Here is an 18325-nt window from a genome sequence, read left to right as displayed (position 1 = left end):
ACAAAATTAATTTTTTTTTTAAAGTAAAAATTTGATATGCCATTTAAACTGCATTGGTTATATAAACTTATTTTTAAAATCGAAAATCGAAATCGCAAAACTTTAAAATTTTTACTTTATTAGAACCGCACCAACGTAACTAAGATCGTAGATAAAATATTTTTTGTATATAGTTAATTGAACAAAAAACTAGAACTTTTTTATTTATCACATATCTTTGACGATCACGCGATCTTGTAACCTTGTGTAGTCTAACACGATTTTTACAAAAATATACTCAAAGTGTTGTTTAATCAGTTTTAATAACTTTATTTAAAGTAAATCTTTATTAAATATAATTTAATTAATACAAAATAATTTAAGTAATTCCAAAAGTTAAAAACTATATAGTCAAATCAGGTACCTAAAATAAAAGGAGAAGGTAAACTACTAAATTATAGATAACAAGTAATAAACAAGGCTACAAGACTAACACCTCGTCGCACGCAAACACAGATAAGGGCACATTCTCTAATTGTATCTTTTATCAATCCTGACACGTTGGTTCAGATCTTTTAATTAAGTTTGTAATTAATTTTAGATTCTATTTGAAAAAGATCATTGTTATAGTTGGTAAAATTATTCATAAAAACTTTAATCGCAAACAAACATCCACTTCATCGTTGTAACATTTGTTCTATTAAAAAAAATTTGTGAAAATTTTAAAAATCTTGATCATATAACATATTTTAAATCACTTGGGTCATAAAATACCTGTGTATTAAAATGTTTATTTATTGGCTTAAAATTTGAAACAACACTAAGAATATAAGTTAAGTAAAAATAAATAAATCATAAAGCAGTTTTGTTATGTATGTAGAAAAATGAATTTTTTTAGGGAAATTTTTATGTGAATTAATAAAAATTCAATAATGGTGCATCGAATAAAAATATTAGATTTATGTTACCTTAATATTGCATCGTACACTTAAGTTGTAGAACTCAATATTTGTAGCAGTTACAATAGTTATACGCACAGTAAAACGATAATAAAACAGTGTTAATAACTGATTGCTTTTCCTTAAATAACACAGTAAAAGGTGAATAAATTAAATAACACATAAAGGAATTAGCAGTGGTAAAAATTTCTACATTTCCAATAAAAATGGAATTTGTCTGTGCACGTCCTATAAATATATATATTGTACTTAAAATAGAATTTTCTTTGAAGATAAAATGTATAATAAAATATTTGAACAGAGGGCGAAAAATATATCTATGTACCCTCGACTTTTCTTAAATTAAAACACAACGAACACCATGGTTGACAAATAAAATCAACTCTAAAACTTAACTTAAAAGTTAATCAATAATTTCGTATATTGGCAGCAACTTTTGTTAATATGGCAAAACACAGCACTCTAACCACCATAACTAATTCAATATATCATTGAGACATTTTTTGAAATATAATATGTACTAACACCGTATTAAAATAACTGTACTTGTATGTTAAACGCCTTATACAGTGTTAAATACAGGCAGTACATCTTGTAATCTCTTTTCAGCACTTTTTATTTTATCTTCAAACTTTGATTTTAAATTTTCCAACTAGAAAAAGAACAATTTAGATTTAAGTTTTAATTTTTGTTTTAACAATAACTAAATGGTTTACATTAAAACAGTGAAATTAGAAATAAATTCACCGTAGTAAGATCATTCAGGGCTTCTTGAATATCTTGACTCATGCCACTGTAAAAAATTAAAATAAATATCAAAACATTGTTTAACTTTTTTTTTATAATTTAAATAATTTTTTTTTATAATTTAAATACGACAAACCACCATACAAAACACAACACAATAAAACATACACAAAAAATGTTTTTTAATACAATTTGGAACTTTAACATTTAACAAGACCACCTTACAATAACATTGGAACACATATATTTCCTTACCTAAGGCCATGACAAGCTAAAACTATACATCAAATCCAGTTAAATAAAATACATTTTTAAAAAAAAATTACTGGAAATGGATTTAATAAAGATGCCTTCATAAAATTAAACTTTTTACCTCAGCTCAGTCTTGTAAAGAACTTTATGATCACTGTTATCAGTTTGGGTATATTCACTTGTTGTTGACTACAAAAAAATGATAAAATTGTAAAAAATGTATTCACATAAACATTAACTTGAAAATGTAAAATTAAAATCACTGCACTTACAGGTTTACGTTGTTCTTTGGATTTTTCATTTTTCGATTCCTATAAAATTAATGTTGACATTTTGTAAATAAATAATATAGTCTATCATTTTGGAAATTATTTTTTCAATTTTTACCTCTTGTGGCAAGTTCAATCTTTCTATTTCTTTTGCCATATCATTTATTTTAAGCTTCAGTAATTGGTTTTCTCTTTCAACTCTTAACAATAAAAATTAAAATCGTACTTAAAAAATTAAATTTATTTAAACGAAAAAAAAAAAAAAAATTTTTGTTACCTTCTTTTTTGTTGTTCCTCATCATCTAAACATTGATAAAGTTGTTCGAGTGCCGATCTTACAATCCTGTATTCCACCAACATTTCGTCTAACCTTTGTGCAAGGTCACCACCAGAGGCAGCACATTCGTTTATTCTCGAAATATCTTCAGCAGCTTGAAATAGAAAAAAAGTTACAAAATGTATAAAAAATTTAAATTGTCCAAGTTAAGTGATGCCCAGTAAAAAGTATCAAGTCCCAAAAATAGTAAAAAATTGTTAAATTTTTTTCAATATATTTTTATAAAAACCTTTTTTTCTTAAAGGACTGGAATGAGATCTTGGACTTCCCATGTCGTTAAATCTTTTTTGTTTTGAAATTATTTCCATTGATTGGGAATAGTGCTCAGTAATACCATTTGTCACTAAACAAAATTAAAGTAAAATTTAAAAAAATACATTAAATTTAAAAAAAAAATATCAAAACAATGCAATGGTCTATAAAATATATTAGTGCTTTTATTGCGATCATTAAATATGTAGTGTGTACATGAAAATGTGCCAAGTTAAAATAAATAACAGGTATTTTGTTATTATACATAGTTTGATATCGCTAGTTTTATTGACAATGTTGTAAATACCTTTGTTGGGCAGCTTGGTAGTTTGTTGTTTACTTTCTATGTGTTCATCAACTGGAATAACAACAAAGAAAAAGTTGTTTAAATGGTTTTCATTTTAAAAAAGTTACTGTAACTTTATTTCATAATTTAAAATAAATAAATATTAAGAAAGTACTTTGATTTAAATTAAAACTAAACAATAAATTATGTATAACATATTTAAGGCAAATGTTTATTATTGTCAACAAACACATGGTTTTTTCTTTAATTTAATTATACTCCTAGTAGAGTTTTAATGGACATTGACTTTACCATGATTTAGTTGAGATTGGTTTGTTGTGCTGGCAATGGAGTAATCAGCCATCATTGCTGTACTATTTAAACTTGGCAGATCCTTGTTAACAAAATAATAGGTTAGGCTTTGTGCTTAAACAAATATTTTGACAAACAAAATTTTTTTTTAAATCTTATCAGATTTTTTTTAAAAGCAGTAATGTATTCTTACTTTGACTGTAATGAATAACTGAACCTACAATTATTTTTATTTATCGTATTTATAAAATATTATTTAGACCATAACATTAACACTATTTTTAATTTAAATTAACAGTTTTCCTTTTTTTGAAATTCTGAAGTTTTTTTAAATTAATTTTTCTTTATTAAAACTGTAAAAAATCTAATACTTACATCAAATACACTCATGCTTATATCATTATCACTTGGAGGACAGGTATCATTGCCTAAACAAATATTAATAATTAATTAACCTTCCTTATTTAATTATGTAATTAATTAATTATTTAAATTAAAATATTTTAGATCAAAATTTAAACCAAGTAAAAAGTGATAATATGAAAATTTAATTTTTTTCAAACAATAATATTTTTTTTTTAATTTAGTTTTTCTTTAATTTAAAAATTACCATCTTCATTTTCCCAAATTTTTCTTCCATCCACTTTTGTATTGTTTTGGCTTTCCACGCTTGTGGATCTCGTCAATCGGTCAACCGCATCACTACACTCTGATGTAAGGACATCTGAGGAAGACTTTTCAAGTGAGTTTTGAAATTTTCTTACGGGGGAAACACTGTCGCTGTCAGTTGACGAGCGAATTCTGCGTCGTTCACTGATTCCGTATTTTTGTTCGGGAGCATAATTCCCTTCATGAGACCTGTTTGATTGTTAAAATAAACAACAAAAGTTAAATTTTTATTTAAATGATAATGAAATATTTAACAAATTCATAATTAAATTTTTTTTTTAAATCCATAATACAAGTTCGTTGTTATTGCAAGTCTAGCAAGATTTTTTTTAAAATCATTAGATTGTTCTAAAAATTTAAACAAGATGTCCTTTAAATTTCATTGTTGAAAGCAGAAATCGCAAACACATGTAAGTTCAAATACGACTAACCCTAATGTAAATAAAATTCTTACATTCTCCATTGACCAAACGTTACAACATTTGGATTTTCCAAAATGTCACGATATCTTTCATTTTGCCTCAATCTCTCTTGCTTCCGCATAACTTCACTATTGTCACCTTTTGTAATAACCAAAAAATAATAACATTTATTATATAATGCTAGTTTATTAAAAACACCAAACAAAAAGACGTTGTTTGGTTTTTTACCTGAAGCTGAGTTGTCATAGATAGGTTGACCGTTATTTGACATATAACCACTCTCTTCACTTATACCTGAGATTTCAATCTGCTATGCAAAAAAAATAAATATATTTAGCAATTAATTACTTTTCAAAATCAACAATAATAAATTAAAAATAACCCTGTGTGATTCTGAAGCTCTTCTTCTCTGCCGACTCCTAGTGGCATGAAACATCTTTTCAGGTGACACGGGAACACTTGCACGCCGAGAAACAACATTTCCTCGAAATTCATCATTTTCACAAACATTTTTATTTAACTCTTCTTGTTTTTCAGTAGTTTTATCTTCAATTTGTTCGTTTTTATTATTTTGGTGATCATATTGAAAGTTATTTTGTTGATGTCGTCTTCTCGGAGGTCTGGTAACCGGACGAGCAATTTTTGGACTTCTTGGATTTTTTGTAGGTTTTGTTTTCTCATCGGTTGTTTTTGAACTTCTTATATGCAAATTATTTCCAAATTAAAGTTTAAATATTCAATAAAAAAAATATTAACATTAAAAAAATTGATTTATAAATAAAATGAAATCAAAAAGTACAAAACATGCTTAATGTAATTAAAAAACGTGATTACAAACAGCAATAATTGTTTTAAAATAAAAAATTGAAATACTCAGAATTAAATGTTTGTAAGTCAAGCTCTTTGCTTAGAATATTTTGCTGATATGATTCTTCCTCACTGCAACGCGTATGACATGACAAATAAAAAAACATGAATTAAGAAAAAAAATTCAATTATATACAAAACAACAAACAGAAAACTTTTTAAATTTAAAACACAATGCTTAGGATTTTATTAAAATTGGGATTTACTTTTTAATTGAATTCTTGCGCTCTTGGTAAATCTTTTTTCTATCTGACCTTTGTGTTAGTGCAAGAGAAGCCTTAAACAAAAATTAATTTAAATATATTTTCAAATAAAACATCTAATGGAAACTGAAACATAAAATTGTATAAAAAGCGTTTTATTTTTAAAGATATCATAATGTATAGCATTGTTAAAATTACATTTTGGGATGGTCCATTTTCTTCCAAAATATGACCTCTTGATGGTTTTCTGGTTAAGTTCATAGCGGAATCAATATCATCGCACCATTTTCCACCATTGGCCCCCCTTGATGGGCCAGAGACCTTTCTCGATGCTGCACTACTAATTAGAGGTTGTGACCCTGAGGTTGCATTATAACGCCTATGACCCGATCCCACTTGTGACATTCTGCTGCTATCAGCCTTGCTTTGATTAAAAGTAGGTTTTGAGTAAGCTCGTTTTTGTTTAATTACAGAGTTTCTCTCTTTCCAAGAGGTATTCCCAGAGCTGCTGCCTGGTTTGTCAGCAGAATATGAATTCGGTGAAAGTTTGGTTTTGTTTAAACCAGGACTTATTTTTGTTCGTTTGACAAGTCCACTTCTTTTTTTGTTTATCGCGCGGAATGGTGGCAGGGGTAGTTTTGAACTGGGTTGAACTTCTAAATTGGTTTCGCTTTGGCTAGATTGTTCACTGAAAGTTGGACTTTTGCTTCTGTGCAAAACTTCTTGGAAGCGTTGGAATGCAAGAAGGTCAGGTGCAACTTGATTTTCAATTAAATTTTCGTTTAAATTCTTATCAAAATTGTCAATTGATTCTGTAAATATAGATTTAAATTAATATTTTTGTCTTCTGTAGGCTATCATAGCACAAACTAAAAGAAAGGGCCTTTAAATCAATACATTTAAATAAATTATAACTAACTTTCAAATGAAGTAAAAAATATTTTAAAAAAAATGTTCTGTTATTTTATATAGAATATTTTTATTAAATAAGTTAGGAACCTGAATCGTAATAATTTTTAGATGGTGATGGATCAGCTGAAGAAACCGACAAAATTTCACAATTTTCTTCAGAATCTAGTGGGTGATTGTCAATGTTATTTATATGTTGAAAACAATGATTTTCGTTTGCGTTGCAATCAACGGTAGATTCAATAACCAAAGGGGATGCAGAATGTGGGTTATTGTCAATAAAAGTGTTAGTGTGTGTTCTGTTTATAACAGGAGAAAGATGTTTTTTAAGGGAGGGCGAAGATTTTGATCGTGTAGGTAACTTTGATGAACTACTGAGGAAAGGAATTTTTGATCTAAATAAAAATCATTTTTAAAAAAATTATTGCTTTTATTATACAGTAATTATGACTTATTACACTTCTGTAGACAATCGAATAGGCTATAATCTAATAAGCAAGAAACCTAGACATCTAAATTTAACTTGACCAAACAATAGGATCTAAAATAGATGTGTCTGAAAACTACTGGTCTCAAGAGTATAATTGCTAAATGGTAAACATTGCTAGTTTGCCGATAAATTCCATGGAGTAATAAAAACTAGTTTGGTATCCTAGTGTCTGGATTGTTACATTTTATTTAAGTGCAATTTTCGTTTTGATGCAATTTAAACACTGCCAATTTTTAAAAATGTTATATATATATATATATTTAAAAAAAATTTTTGATTGGCATTTTACTTTTTAATAGGCTATCAGAAAATTAATAAAATATGATCATTTTGACAATGCCTTATTAAAAAAATGTATAAAACTATTCTGTTCAAATAGAAATCTTAAGTATTTTCTTAACACAGACAATGCTTTATTTCCAATTATAAAATCTATTATTACCTTCCTTGGGGAATCTTTGACTTGAGGGACATTGCTGCTCTTTAAAACTTTTAAAATATCTGTAAAAAAATTAATTTAAAAAAAATTATCAATATCTTTATAATTTATATTATTAAAAAAAGATACTTCACCAACAAAAAGTATAAAAAATATTAATTGTGTGTGTTAAGCAAAAGTGTTTTTAAAGGAGCTATCAACATACTAAGTAACAAACTTACCCATATTAAACAATAAAATCATCAATTATTAATACACATAAAAATCTAATCAAGTGCAAAAAAAAATTATAAGTATTGTATTAGCAGCATATGTATCTAAACTAAAGATATCTCTATTTTTTAAATTACTCTTCTGCCTCTGAACTAAGTCTATGCTAAAATTAACTGGCCACAATTTATGCCAAGTCTTTGTGAACACAGAAAAAAACTTCAAAGATCACTACGTAAAGTAGAAACTTCAATGTGTCATCAAGTAATAAAGTTGTTATGTATTGTGCTTAAGTAAGCAACGAAGAGATATTATTCTGTTTGTACAACTCGAAAATCCATTTGATTATCAAAACCAAAGATCAAATACATTTTTAAACTTGATTTATCACGAAGTTTATTAAAAGATACATCCTTTTATAGATGAACTAAGCAAATAAATCAAGCCCATAGGATCAATAAAATATATTAAATTTCATCAAATGTTGAATGCCAAAAATTATTAAACTTTGCTATTTGTACAATGAGAAAAAATGACAGGATACAAACTAAATCACATTTCCATGTTCTGACAAAAATATTTACCAGACTTTGAGTGAATCAATACTTTTGTTAAAAAATATTTTGACATTTCTAAAGACAATAACTTACACGAAAGAAATGTCACTAAAATCAAAAAAGTATCTTTAAACCAATAAAGATATAAAAATGTTTACCAAGAACAAACTTTTCATGACAAAATAAATCAATTGTCTGGGACGAACAAATCACCGTGCTTCTCAAACAAACTTAGTTGTATATACTTTCAAATTTTTATTGAATTAATTTACGTTAGTCTATTTTTAGTAAAGTAAGCTAAACTTACAGACTACAATTAAAAATGTATAAAGTTTAGACTAAAGTACATTTCAAGAGCTCAATAAACATATTTAAGTATTAACTCATCAATGAACTCAGGTATTTTTCAAGTCAGAAAAACTGATAAAACCTTTTATTAAGCTACTTAGGTCTTACGCCTAACTTTTTAACTAATTTGATAAATTCTAACTCAGCAAGTGGTCATTTTTTCTCAAATTTCTAAGCGTTGCACCACAATTACAAACTTCTACAAAACTACTTGATCCCACTTAAGCACTTGCCTTAAAATGGGCCACTGTTAAGTTTTTTAAATAACAATCACGTGAAAATTCATTCAAGTAGGGCAAAAATCAAGTTAAGCGAACACAAAAGTTGTATTCTAGCTTTTTTCTTGTAAAACCTTAAACAACCTCTTAGATTGCCATTAACTGGCATGAAGCTAAAGTAATTGACCTTTTGTAGATTTAGAGTATCAAACTACCAGTGGTATATGCTACTCAATAGAAGGTGTTTAAATGAAATTGAATACTATTATGTAGTTCAATTACCGGCAACTATTATAAAGCATGGTTGTAATAAATAGTATAGTTTGCTGCGGTAGGCAATAATAAATTTAATTAATTACCAAACTAATGAAAAGATCATCGCATTTTTTTTTATTCAAATAACATATGGTACTAGGCAAATAAATTATATTTAAGGACACTTCAAACACTTGATTAATTCAAAAAATTAAATTAAGGATTTATTCAATTTTAAAAAATAATATGTTTTCTTTACATTCTGTAATCACATTGTTATAAGTTCTTAAAAGAATAACCACCACAACAATTTTTTTCATGCTTGTTCCATACAAGCAAAGCAGTCATTTTAAAAATCTACACATAAATCCTTTATTAACTTGGATTGTAATTAGAGCATATGTGGTATTAGGCAGTTGTTTTTATTTCAGATTTGTAAAAGATTAACATTTTAACACCCTACTAACCACATCACAATATCCTCTGACATAGAATATTTGGGTTCTGTTTTGTTTGTAAGAAGACTCAAAAATATTCAGTAAAATAAACTGCTACATCACTGGCAATATATATTAACTTGCTATGTTAATCAAAAAAAATATCTTAACAAGCTTGAAAATATTTAGTTAATTTACAACAAACCAACAAAATTATCAAATTCTTAAACTATTTTAACCAAAACAAATATAAATTAATAAAAATATTATACAGCTTTACAAGAAAAAAATTTCACATTTCTTTAAGCTTTTTTATTGCTAGCACATGTTTAGCATCCTTAAGAGTAAAAAAATATATCCAAAAAAAAGTAAGTAATTAAAACATATTTAATTAGTCTGACAATTTAACGGTAATTTAAAATACCTTTGAACACATAGTTTCATATAATATTTACTTACAAATTTCAGTAGAATACTCTTGGATATCAATCTCAATATTTTTTCTCTTTTGATGTGAAATAAACAAATAATTTAAATAAAATAATGCTTTAGTCTTTTACAATTTTTCTTTATGCTTATAAAATAAGTGGACAAGAAGCAAATATCGTTATGCATGAGTAGTTTGTAATGTTTACATCGCACTTTTTGTCCAAAGACATCAAATAAAATACTAAAACTTCGTGACTTAAATAAAAAATCAAAATGTTCTTATTAAAAAATTTAAATTAATATGTGAATTTAAATAAAATATTTACTAAAAATAAATACCATTTTCAAAATATACATTTTAGTAAATATATTTAACCTACTTATGATTTATTTTAAAATAAGTATCTTTATTTCACGGCAATAGGTTAATTATTAAAATAAAGTAAACACAAATTATAAGTGGGTGCATTTTGCGTAAACATTAATTTCAAGATATGTCCTTTTAGTGCTTTAAAATATTTTGCAAAATCATAGTTTGCAAAAACAACCTAGTTTTAAACAATAGTTTTGTTAAATGACCAGCAAATTAAAATTAATATTTTTACGCTTTACGTAAAAATTATCTTTAATAAAAAATACTTTTTAGACAATTTAGTTATCGTATTTGTAAATATTAAGAAACTTAAGAATGAAACTGACATTGATTGTAATAAGTTTTTGTTTTCTTGCCAACTCTATGGTAGAATGTACACCACATGGAGCTCCAGCATCAGTATGCACAAGCATGATTCCTGGTCACGTTGATGCAAAAAAAACCCAATTCTTGGTCAAAACACTGCTTCCCCATATTTAGTAAATACTGCGGTTAAGAGTTATAAAGCTGGTGAATCTATTAAAGGTAACACAAGTTTACTAAAATATTTTATTGTCACGTGTTTAAATTTACTCGCTCTCTAACAAAAACTTAAAAAACACGATCAAAAAAATAAGCTTGGCCCATAAGAAAATTTTCATCTTCGTTATTACAAATTCAGTATGGATTTCCGGAAATGATGGGTACGCAGGATTTCTTTTAGAAGCAAGGGCAATCAACAATGCAGAAGTGGCGGTAGGCTCGTGGTCGAACGCGCCAGCATTTACCAAGTTAATGAACTGCACTAAATCGGGTCTTTTAGATGCTGTCACTCACAGCAATACCAGCTTAAAAACATCAACTTCCATGTATGAATGGACACCAATGCAAAACTATGGAAACATTACTTTTGTGTAAGTCTTGTTGATTTAAAAATTTAGAGACAAGTTTTATTACTCCAAACACATAAATTGTATAAAATATATTTTTTGTAACTTATTTTGAACCATACTTTCTATAGGGCTACTGTAGCAAAAAATCACGACACATTTTGGGTTAAAGTAAACTCTGAGATAATTTCAAGTGGAGGAGAAATTACTCAAATTGGTTTGGTTACTCTGTTCCTTACTCTATTATGCTTGTTGTTTGTAATCAAAATATAACCAAAAAATTAGATTAAGTATACATTTACTATTTATATGAATGCATTAATTGAAATATAATAATAAAAAAATGATTGATTTAGAATATTTTGTTGATTTTTTGTTGATTACACGTTGTTATTAAAAATGAAAATTTGTTATTGAAACGATTTGTCGTCTATTTTTTGTATAAAAAGCCGGTTTATTTATTTTAAAGTTTATTATTGCAAAAAGTCACGTGCAACCGCTTAAAAACTCGCATCACAAATACTAAATAACAATGCATTTAAAGATAACGGTCTAGAGTCTAGACTACACAAACTTACATTAAGTAACACAACTCGGCAATAACTGTAAACACGTGACTAAGATGTGAACACGTGACTAAAAATAGATAATAACTTTAATATAAACAATAACGTAGCGGACTCGTCAAATTATATTTTGCATTTGCTAAATAAATAGTTACAGAATTAAAACTTATAGTGTGATGCGTTTAATTAATTAGTTGTGTTTAGAGGCAGAAATAAATTGGAATTATTATTTTTAACGCCTAGTGGGCGCTATAGCGCACTATATTATTGTTTTCTTAATGCAAACGTCTTAGTCATTTATGAAAAGGTGCGAAGTGTACAACTTTATTTAAATTTAGAAAGTACATAATCATAGCTTTTCGAGTATTGTCTTATAATGGTGATATGATATTATTCAAATATGCAATATCATGTCTAAAATTCTAAAAATAAAAATAATCTTATTTTGTTACCGCAGTCGAGAGAAAACGCATATTAAAATAACTCTTAAACTTATTTTTAAATTTTAACATAATTAAAAGTAGATCTGTGTCTTTAAAATTTATAAATGTTTTTTTTTTAATTATTACAAATAGACAACTATTATAACTTTTTTAAACTTAAATGCAGGGTTATTAATTGCACTGAAAAAGTAATCACATTTTGAAAAAATGATGATGTATTTTCTAAAGTGGTGTTAGACAGAGAGTAAATCCATTTAAAGAGCAATGTACACCATTTAAATATAAACGACCACTTTCTCACTTCTCGCATTTATATAAGACGAAAAAATAAAAATAAAACAGTCAGAGTTGAAAGAGATAAGTGAAAGATAGATCCCTTAGAATAATAAACTAAAGATAAAAAGCATGTTAGCAAATTGTTTAGTTATAAGAGATAAACAAGTAAAAAACTAATGCATATTTTTAATTACTTATATTTTGTAGTATTTAGTACTAAAAAACATATAGACATTGGTAATTAATCAATAAAACTTCAAAATGTCAAATGTTAGCATGGAAAGCCTTGCAATGGATATGAAAGTATTTAGAACAAATATAGATCAGTTCTTTTTAGCCGTTATGGGAATTTTTGTACTTTGTAAGTAAATTTACAAATATTAAGAAATGAATTAAAAATAAAACCTTAGTTAAGTTTGTGTTTATTTTATTTAACAGTTTTTATGCACTATATATTAGCTTAATGCTTTTTTATGATAAATTTTATATAAAATTATATTTTTTAGTTATGCAGACTGGGTTTGCATTTCTTGAGGCTGGTTCTGTACGAAGCAAAAACACAACAAATATTATCATGAAGAACGTGTTGGATTTGTGTAAGTTTCATTTTTGGCATTCAAACAAGAAAAAAGTAATTTCCGGTTTAGTTAAAGTTAACGCGTAGCCAACTTAAAAGAAAATTGTAAGGAGTGCTGCAAACAAACTCTTTATTAAAAGTGTGTGTACACCATTTAAACACAGTCTACGTTATAGAAATGAATTACAAAACACACATGCTTATTATAAAGGATTTATAAAGGTTGCCACAGGCAATTCCCAATACTTTTACAAAAAAAATAAGTTCGGTGTTTAATTCTTATGTAATTCACTTTTTGACCTTTCACATTTCAAAATAAACTTCAGATTTTATATTTTTATTAATTTTGCCTTGATATTGCTTTTAATTCAAATTTATATTTTTTAAAGTTATTGGAGCTATTGTGTACTGGAGTGTAGGGTATGCATTTGCATATGGAGAGCCTGGAAACGCTTTTATTGGACACAACTATTTCTTTTCGGTGAATGTTCAAAGTGGAAATTCGACAAGCGTAAGTTTTATTTATTTAAATTGTTATGAATAAGCAAAACAATAACGAACCCTAGCCAAATTTAGATTTTAAATTTAAATTTTAGTGTTGCAAAAATAGTTAATGAATTTCACAAATTAGCTTGTTTCAAAAAATGATAAGCCTTCGCACATAACGTAAAATTTCAACTTTGTTATTCCTTGGTTAAATTTATGTTGGCTCTACCTGCAGGGCAGGGTAGGTTTTTGTTTAGTTTACTAATCTGTCAAATTTATAAACATTTAATCTTAACAAAGTTCCTAATCTTTCTGAAAAGAGAAACAAAAATATAAACTAAATTGAATAAAATGAACAATTTAAATTTTAAAAGTGCCCAATATTTTTTTCCTCAAACAATTGGCGTCAATAAAGTTTTAGATATATTACTAATATTTAAAACATTTCATTTCTAGTCCAGTATTTTAAGTCCAGACCAATATTACGTGTCGTGGTTTTTCCAATACGTGTTTGCTGCAACGGCTTCCACAATTGTATCAGGAGCCATGGCTGAACGAACTGAGTTCACCACTTATATGGTATACTGTGTGTTTTTAACTGGATTCGTTTATCCCGTTGTTGCACATTGGGCATGGAGCCCCAAAGGATGGTTAAATACTGGGGCAGGTAATATACAATAAGTTGATAATTTTTGAAGATTTTTGTTAAACGATATGTAAATAATATGAAAATCAAGCATAAAAAAGATTTTGTAAATTATTTTTCGTATTTTTACCAACCTTTTTCTGGCGAATATTTTTTATCGCGTTTTTATCAAATTACGAATTTCTATTTGTTAACGTATTTTAGTAATTATAATCAAAAACAGGTTTAAACCAAGAGCACGTATGCGTAAATGGAATACACAAGCTCGCCCTGGGCAAATTGATTAAGGTGTATTAGCTCTTTATCCATAAACTATGCGGAAAGCACACTAACGTCATAACAAAACAACACATTACCACAGAAAATGTACAATACTATTTAGTCACCTAAATTTGAAAAAAAAATTATAAAATTTATGTCAATAAAATTTAAAAAAATCGTTTTCTGTAAATTATGTCAGTAAAATTTTATGTTGTGACTCTTACGTAATTGAAAACTGAATGGACCATTACTCAACAGTTTTACACTTGATGCTCGTATCAAAACACAATTATTGTTATCCGGTTACAAAACGTCGAAAACAATCCCCACAATCAAACTAAATTTACAAAATTTTTTAACAAATATTTTAACGCGGTATCGTAACGTACAAACGTAGATTATAATCTCAAAAAACTAAAATTGCCTACACCGCCTACATAATTACAATGTCATTATTAATAAGTCATCATTTTAAGGTGTTTATGTTAATAGTCCGCTTAACTTTGTTTTATTACTTAAGGAACTGGTTTGTCGTACAAAGATTTTGCTGGGTCTGGAGTTGTGCATATTACTGGAGGTACTGCGGCCCTAATTGGTGCGGCGATTTTGGGTCCCAGAATTGGTCGATTTAACAAAGATGGCTCCTCAAATGACATACCCGGCCATACTGTTACCGTAAATTAATTGTTATATACTTTTACTTTTTTATTATTTATTCATTTCTTTTAAAAATTGCCCTTGGCTATTTAAACTTATATAATTGTTGTTGTTACGTATTTGAAGCGTGAATATCTTTTAAGGTGGCAGCTTTAGGTGGATTCATATTGTTTGTTGGATTTTTGGCTTTCAATGGCGGCTCACAACTCCATATTTCACAACCTGGTGACGGTACCGCTGTGGTGCAAGCAATTACTAACACAGTTTTAGGCGGAGCTGCCGGTGCCATTACTTCTATGATTATATACAAAACCATGGATGCTATTCGAGGCCAAGATAATTATTGGTCATTGTTGGTTACAATAAATGGCGGATTAACAGGTATTTTAATTAAAAACTGACATTTTTTCTACTCCTTTGATGGTATTAGATGACAAATAAACCGTGAAATAATTAATACCACCAAAAGCGATATACAAAGTGGATATTTTTAACCCAAAAAAGTTTTATGTGTCACTGCATATTTTTTAGTTACAGCTTTTGTGTTAAGGTATGGTTTCCATGTGTGCGGGTTGCGATGATTTTCTGCCGTGGGCAGCCGTGTTAATTGGAGTAATCGCAGGTTGTGCGTACCCAGCATGGCATTACCTTATGTTAGCATTAAAAATCGACGATCCTATAGACGCTGTCGCAGGTATTAATTTTATGATTTAAAAAATTACCGACCAAGAAACGTGAAAAATGTCACGTCCCGGGACATTACTTCTTTATAATTGTAATAAATTATTATTTACTTATCCTTCTGTTGTTAAAATGAATCTTCCGTAACATTAAGTTTTATAATTTAAGTGCATCTTGGAGGAGGGCTTACAGGTGTTATTTTAGCCCCAATTTTTGGGGTAAACGGGATAGAAGTGCATGGAGTCCACGTTGGTGGAGTAATTTACGGCGGACGAACCAACGCATTTAAGGTAAATAAAGTTAAAAAATTAAAAAAAAAAATTAAAATACCTTAAATTTTTATTTTTGGAACTTTGCAAATTTTAACTTGTAACTGAATTTTCAGTCCTTTGGTTGGAATTTGCTGGGAGCGCTCACTATTTTTGCCTGGAGCGCCACCATCAGTACAGTGCTATTTGGAACCATGAGGCTGTTAGGAATACTTCGAGTAAGTGCTGAAGTCGAGATAGCTGGATTGGATAAGTTAAAACACGGAGAACCAGCCTACCCTGTGAAAGGTTACAGCAGTTGTGAGCACCCGGTTACAAAAATGAACCATTCATGTAATTTTTAAAAAGTTTTTTTTTATTTTTATTTAAATGGAAACTTTAATAATTTTTTCCATTTTTAACTAAATGAGAAACTTCTAATTAATTTTCAAAAAAAAACTAAAATAGGTTTGTATAAGTTTGGTATAATTAAAACTTAAAATTTATTATTTACGAAGTCAAAAATAAACCATTTAAAAATGGTCTTTTTTAAAAATGTAAACATTTAAAAATATAACCATTTTGGTTTACTAAAAATACGAAAAATATTTGGTGACCACATCAAACTGAGAAAATTTGCCTACAACGCATACCCGCATTATCAAAATATTTAGAGAAAAAACGGGGCTAAAAGGCACAGTCTATTGGAATTCGTGATGTCTTTAAAACTTATAAGCATACAAGAACAAATCATAAATAAACACATAACACTGCCCTTAACACCAACCAATAAACGAACGTTGTACTTCGTGAATACGTCAACATAAATTTGTTCAAAATATTAAAGAATGTCAAATATATTTTCTATTCCAAAAATAGAAAAAAATTTAAATATTAAAAGTATTTACAACTAACACATTGAAATTCACAAAGTTAATAAAATAAGTTCAAAAATAAGGCTGAAAGTTATAATTAATATTAAAATTAGTATATCATAAATCACTTTTTTTTATTTAATTGTAAAATTTTAGCTAAAGAATCATATTATATGAAACTACATAATTAAACCTAATTTAGACTAAAGAGGAAATTCAACATCAAAACCGAAATTTAATTATTATTAATGTTTCACCCCGCGGCCCTGTAAGAATTTAAACTGTGTATTTGTTTTGAAAGTTGTAATTTGCCCTTTATATTTTTTACATGTTTCTTTAATATCACAGCCATATAACATGATGCAACTTAAAGCTATTAATAAATATGGTATTTCCAATGTTAAATCATGTCACATTGTACATTCGGGATCGACGTAAGATAAAAATAAAAACTATTAAAATAAATATGTAGGTAAAATTAGAATTAAGCCATACTGTGGTATTTGACATTTTTGAAGTATTAAGTTTATGTCTAACCAAAACATTATTTTCATATTGCAATTTTGTAACTTGCAAAACCGGTTTTGTATTTTACAGGCAATGATGTAATCGTCTTACCAAACCCAGGGACAATCGATATAATGGACGACATTAAAATAAATGGAGATATTTCAATACGCGACGAAGAACAATCTAGAATGTAAGCGCACTACAACAGGAGTATAGTTAAAAGTAATGACTAAAAATTTAAATCTGTAAATGTTTTACTAATAAGGTTACTACTTTCTTGTAGCATTATGAAATTAAGTTAAAAACCCTTTGTTTTTTTTTTATTTTTTGTAATATTTTTTGTCGCCTGTAAATTGCTAGCTTTTATTTGCAATACTTAAAAGTATTACCATTTGTGTTTTTTATTATTATAATTTTTCTTGGTTGCGCCATTAATGAGCGTAAAAAATATTTCTTGATTTTAAAGCTTGGGTAATATTAAATGAAAAACAGTTAATATTAAACTGGTTAATAATAAATTTAAAAAACGAGCAAAAACTTTTTTTAATTATTATTTTTATGCCTGTAAACTAATAGTTAATCAAACAATTATTAGGTAATTTCGTATTATTGCATGAAAAGTAAATAAATGCAAAAATAATTTAGTCTTGTGCCAACAAAAATTGTTTCAGAAATTTCTCGCTTTTAGCACAATAGAGTGCAAACTAAAAAACCTTTGTTAGTTACAGCAACTTTAACATGTAAACTTTCAACATTAAATTCATAGTGGAAGCTAAATGATACCCTTTATAATGCGCAGGGTGTGATTGTGAAAATATTTCTAAAAAAATATTAGCCTGGTTTTTGGAGTCAACTGGGTAAATTTACAGCTAATGACTCATTTTACATATGATATTTACTGTGACCTCAGTTAAGATTACAAAATATCTTGCGTACAATCAGATAAAAAAAAAACATTACTGCTAGAAACTAAAACAAGAATATCATTTTTCCGTACCCATTTAACTTCTT

The 18325-nt window shown here is 27.5% G+C and overlaps 2 protein-coding genes across 6 annotated transcripts; one reads left to right on the top strand and one right to left on the bottom strand.

Moving 5' to 3' along the window:
* Positions 1-764: 764 nt before the first annotated feature.
* LOC145750463 (uncharacterized) lies at positions 765-10010 on the bottom strand. 5 transcript variants are annotated; one of them, XM_082566507.1, is made up of 20 exons: positions 9877-10010; positions 7396-7454; positions 6554-6858; positions 5753-6366; positions 5558-5628; positions 5358-5423; positions 4867-5182; positions 4713-4794; positions 4517-4622; positions 4004-4251; positions 3769-3821; positions 3394-3475; positions 3103-3153; positions 2773-2886; positions 2484-2637; positions 2325-2406; positions 2210-2248; positions 2059-2126; positions 1686-1731; positions 765-1590 (listed from the first exon to the last, which is right to left on the bottom strand). In XM_082566507.1, exons 2-20 carry the CDS (start codon positions 7425-7427, stop codon positions 1501-1503), a joined length of 2619 nt encoding a protein of 872 aa, XP_082422633.1. In that variant the 5' UTR covers positions 7428-7454; positions 9877-10010; the 3' UTR covers positions 765-1500. The 5 variants fall into 5 exon arrangements, with proteins under 5 accessions (XP_082422633.1, XP_082422648.1, XP_082422657.1 ...); XM_082566522.1 differs by having other exon boundaries at positions 4713-4791; XM_082566531.1 differs by having other exon boundaries at positions 4867-5179.
* A 2574-nt stretch (positions 10011-12584) lies between these two features.
* Positions 12585-17926, top strand: LOC145752021 (putative ammonium transporter 1). Its single transcript, XM_082568208.1, has 10 exons — positions 12585-12734; positions 12880-12969; positions 13340-13461; positions 13893-14103; positions 14864-15018; positions 15144-15381; positions 15551-15694; positions 15850-15971; positions 16067-16283; positions 17402-17926. Exons 1-10 carry the CDS (start codon positions 12635-12637, stop codon positions 17506-17508), a joined length of 1506 nt encoding a protein of 501 aa, XP_082424334.1. The 5' UTR covers positions 12585-12634; the 3' UTR covers positions 17509-17926.
* The last annotated feature ends 399 nt before the right edge of the window (positions 17927-18325 follow it).

This window comes from Corella eumyota, chromosome 1 (assembly GCF_963082875.1).
Source record: "Corella eumyota chromosome 1, kaCorEumy4.1, whole genome shotgun sequence".
NCBI classification, from domain to species: Eukaryota; Metazoa; Chordata; class Ascidiacea; order Phlebobranchia; family Corellidae; genus Corella; species Corella eumyota.
Note: the sequence above shows the minus strand (reverse complement) of the source record. Positions and strands in the feature narration are given on the sequence as shown.

Excerpts from the sequence above, each read along its gene's own strand:
- LOC145750463 (XM_082566507.1), bottom strand. The coding sequence starts at position 7,427 with ATGTCCCTCAAGTCAAAGATTCCCCAAGGAAG. Across the intron at positions 6,367-6,553 it reads TAAAAATTATTACGATTCAG|AATCAATTGACAATTTTGAT; the intron begins GTTCCTAACTTA and ends CTATATTTACAG. Across the intron at positions 2,127-2,209 it reads CCAAAGAACAACGTAAACCT|TCAACAACAAGTGAATATAC; the intron begins GTAAGTGCAGTG and ends ATTTTTTTGTAG.
- LOC145752021 (XM_082568208.1), top strand. The coding sequence starts at position 12,635 with ATGTCAAATGTTAGCATGGAAAGCCTTGCAATGGATATGAAAGTATTT. Across the intron at positions 15,019-15,143 it reads TACCCGGCCATACTGTTACC|GTGGCAGCTTTAGGTGGATT; the intron begins GTAAATTAATTG and ends ATATCTTTTAAG. Across the intron at positions 15,972-16,066 it reads GACGAACCAACGCATTTAAG|TCCTTTGGTTGGAATTTGCT; the intron begins GTAAATAAAGTT and ends CTGAATTTTCAG.